The sequence below is a fragment of the Asparagus officinalis genome, chromosome 6 (genome assembly GCF_001876935.1).
Source record: "Asparagus officinalis chromosome 6, Aspof.V1, whole genome shotgun sequence".
Lineage (NCBI taxonomy): Eukaryota > Viridiplantae > Streptophyta > Magnoliopsida > Asparagales > Asparagaceae > Asparagus > Asparagus officinalis.
The window spans coordinates 8,911,848-8,915,778 of NC_033799.1; the positions used below are offsets into that span (position 1 = coordinate 8,911,848).

The following is a 3,931-nucleotide window of genomic DNA, read 5'->3' on the forward strand; positions in this document are numbered from 1 at the left end:
TATCAGATCTAATGATTTTCACCTTTTTGTCTAATTGTCTTTCAACCTCATTAATAAATACCTCTAAGGCATCTACTGATTGGGATTTTTCATGCAACAAATAGACATATCCATAACATGAAAAATCATCTATAAAGGTGATAAAATATTTTTCTTTATTAAAGGATGGAACATCAAAAGGTCCACATATATCGGTGTGTATTATTTCAAGGAGCTGTGTGCTTCTTGTGGCGGCTTTCTTAATTGTAATTTGTATGTTTTCCTTTAATACAATCCACACAAATACCAATATCGGTAAAATCCAAATTAGGAAGGATTTTATTTTTTTACCAATCTTTGTATTCTTTCTTTGGAAATATGTCCCAGATGTTTATGCCACAAATAAGCTAAACTTTCATTCACTAAACTTCGTTTAGTTCCAACATTATGATGCAAGGTTAATAGAGATTCAGCAAAAAGATTATCAAGTCTTAATTTGTATAAACCATCAGAGAGAACACCAGAGCCAATAAGATGATTATACTTAAACAAACTGAAACATCCATTTCCAAATTTAAAAGAGTAACCAACGGTATCAAGTTTAGACAAAGAAACTAAGTTGCGAGAAACAGTAGGTACATAAAGAGTTTGAAAAAGATCTAAATGATGTCCAGTGTCTAAAAACAAGCGGTAGGTTCCAATGGCCTCAACTGGAGCTTTGACTCGATTACCCATGAAGATGAAATTTTCATTTGGATTTATGGTTTGGGTCGTAAGGAATCCCTGCATCGTATTTGAAATATGAGTGGTAGAACCAGAATCAATCCACCAAGTATTATAAGGAACTTCTGTTAGGTTTGATTTCGAAACATACAAAAGCAAGAGGTTTACCTTTCTTTTTGAACCATGCCTTACGTTTCAAGCAATCTTTCTGATAGTGTCCAGGCTTTTTGCAGAAATGACACTTATCGTTCTTTCGTTCCTTCTTGTAGACTTGGACAGGTGACACATTATCTTTCAGTGCTCTTTTCTTGCCCTTTCCATTATACTTTCCTGGTTTCTTTCCAGCTCCTTGATGACCCATGAGATTAATTGAGTGAATTCCTTGTTTCTTAAGCCTTGCTTCCTCTTGAATGAGCATACTTTGCAATTCAGTCACATTCCACTTATCTTTTATAGTATTGTAGTTAATTTGGAATGGACCATACTCAGAAGGCAAGGAGTTTATAATAAACTACACAAGGAAACTTTCACTCAATTCCATTCCCATAGATCTCAATCTTGCTGCTGTGTTTGTCATTTCAGTGACATGCTCATGCATGGTACGAGAACCATCGAACTTCATGGTGGTCAACGTACCCATTAATGTCCCTGCAATTGACTTATCAGCAGAGTCAGATTGCGAGAGATCTTCCACAAATTTCATAAATTCCTTTGCTTTATCAGTCTTAGGAATTGTGGACTTAATGTTGTTTGCTATCATCATACACATGGACATTAAGCTAAGTCTATTTGATTTTTCCCAAGCATTATGAAAAAACCTTTCATCATCATTGCTAGAATCAGTAATAGCAACGGGCTTGTCATATAAGAGTGCTGAATCAAGATCCAAAACACCTAGGTGAAATTGAATTTGTTCACTCCATTCATGAAAATTAAGCCCATTGAACTTTATAATAGACGAGGCTTGCGAATGAAGAGAAATAGGTGCTGCAAATATATAGAATACCGACATATTAATACTTTGAGTCATAAGCTTAAACTTAAAACATAACACATATTTAAATAGCAGTCAAATTAAAAATAAACGTACATCGACGTTCTCCTTTGGGTGACCCATCAATGTACAACAATAAACATAATTGATGCTCAATTTTATTTCATATAGTTGGCAATTATATATACACCAACTAGATATGCTTACTATCTTTGGATATTCTAAACATATCTAATCAAATATATTTTAATTGACCACAGTCATGTTTACAGATTATAAAATTTACCAATCAACCTTTGGGCGATCCTTAAATATTTTATAATCAATAAACCTCAAATTACTCATAACAACGTATATACGATTATGTCATTTCATTAGTAGCATCACTTAATCATGAGTAATTGAAAATTATATATTACAATTTGATGAGCATGAAACTTTAAGGTATGGTCACTTTGGTGACCAACAAACCATCCATGAGTTAACTAATGTTTAATGTAACAATAAGCCCGCAAATTAACCATTCATGAAGATTAACAATATACATGTATAATTAGTGCATCGGTATAAACAGTCATCGGCACAACAGTGCACAGAAACATCATGCAGGTAAAATAGATAAATAGACAGCAACAATAGGCGAGCACAAAATCATATTAGGCAGTAAAAAAATGAATTATTAAAAACATCATTAGAAATCAAAGACCCAAATCTCTAGGCCCAAATCCTCAAACCTTACCACTAGGCTATTTACACTAAAGTATTTAGTATACTCAAAATATGTATACATATTAATGGACATCAGTTCCGAATTCAAACAAGTTTCGAATTTTAAACATTCAATTAACAGTGATGGAAAATCATAAGTTCTTTAACCTGGCTCTGATACCACAAGTAAACTTAAATTCTTAAGTAAATCAAACTTCATTTTGATTTAATCATCATTATACCAAGATCTTAGAACATATGATTTTCACAATGAACAATCTAATTAAGAGGACGTACCTTGATCCATGATTCGAAGTTTGACAAAATTAAGCTGTAAAGAGACAACGTTGAAGACTTCGATTTCTCTCTCTTTACCCTTTTAATCTTTTCCGGAAATTTCTTGATGGAGAGAAATTTTTTCACATCCTTAGGTAGAGAGAGGACCAAGTCTTTAAATAGAGAATTACTCACCTTCCATCAATGTGAGTAGTTAATTTATTGACCAATAAGAATTAACTAATGAGTAGTTAATTTAACTAATGATAAAACATGGCCACTAAATGAAATGTGGTTAGTTTCATAACTAAAACTTAGTGGGGGGAGAAACTGTGACCACTAAGAACACGGGCCACAAAAATCTAACAATTCGGACTCAGATTCGCATTCCAAAATTTTGAACGAATACGGGTACAAACCCCCTCAATTCAAGAGTTAACCAAACCTCTTCAATTAAAATTACAAAAAAAGTTCACTATCTACAACGACGACAACTAATCCTACACGGCCTAAAAGGTCCATAAAGTTCACCAGGGGACCCCGAGCCTAATCAAACCAAATAGTTATGGTACCCCAAATCAAATGAATCCAAATCCTGCAATAATAACCCAATACAGCCTCGATTGAGACATCAAAAACCTTGATCCAGTCCCAAATGTCCTCCCTTTTGGGCCCCACTGGAAATCCTATTCTCAATGACACCGGCCAATAGCATTCCACTATAATGGATGCCCTCTTCCTCTCACCCAATCACATTGCAGATAAGGCCTCCTGTGGGCCCCAAAAGTGCACTCCCCTTCCAAAAGCGCAATACTGAGTCCCACGTCTCCCTTTGTAGATATATTTGCAAGACTATGATATTTTTCTCCTCTCAGTATGTGTCTCTAGAATACCCACTTATGTACTAAAATAACCCAACTTGGTGAAGTGTAGCTCACTTTGAACTTTTTAGACGACATGATTTGTCCAAAGAGCCAAACGGTTGCAACTGTAGTTGGTGGCAAGACAGCGCGCCCCTGCGACAGCTGCGTCTGTCGCCGGGCGCGGTGGTACTGTGCGGCCGACGACGCATTTCTGTGCCAGAATTGCGACTCGTCAGTCCACTCTGCCAATCCGCTCGCTCAGCGCCATCACCGTGTCCGTCTGCAGACGATTCCGGTATCCAAGCCCGGTAAATTGGCCCCAACTTGGCACCACGGGTTCAAGCGGAAGGCTCGCACCCCTCGGCCGTCCAAGGCCAAGCTCGGTCGC

At 36.5% G+C, this 3,931-nt stretch overlaps 2 protein-coding genes across 2 annotated transcripts in view; one reads left to right on the top strand and one right to left on the bottom strand.

Annotated features, from left to right (window-relative positions):
• On the bottom strand, nucleotides 1,214–1,714 carry LOC109845712. Its single transcript, XM_020414983.1, has one exon. The coding sequence runs from the start codon at nucleotides 1,712–1,714 to the stop codon at nucleotides 1,214–1,216; it is 501 nt and encodes a 166-aa protein (XP_020270572.1).
• LOC109845425 (zinc finger protein CONSTANS-LIKE 16-like) overlaps nucleotides 3,542–3,931 on the top strand; it is a 1,839-nt gene continuing 1,449 nt past the window's right edge. Inside the window, 2 exon segments of the mRNA XM_020414673.1 lie at nucleotides 3,542–3,925; nucleotides 3,928–3,931. The exon segment at nucleotides 3,928–3,931 is cut by the window's right edge and continues 689 nt beyond it. Of these exon segments, the coding sequence (XP_020270262.1) occupies nucleotides 3,638–3,925; nucleotides 3,928–3,931 (292 nt within the window). The 5' untranslated portion in view covers nucleotides 3,542–3,637.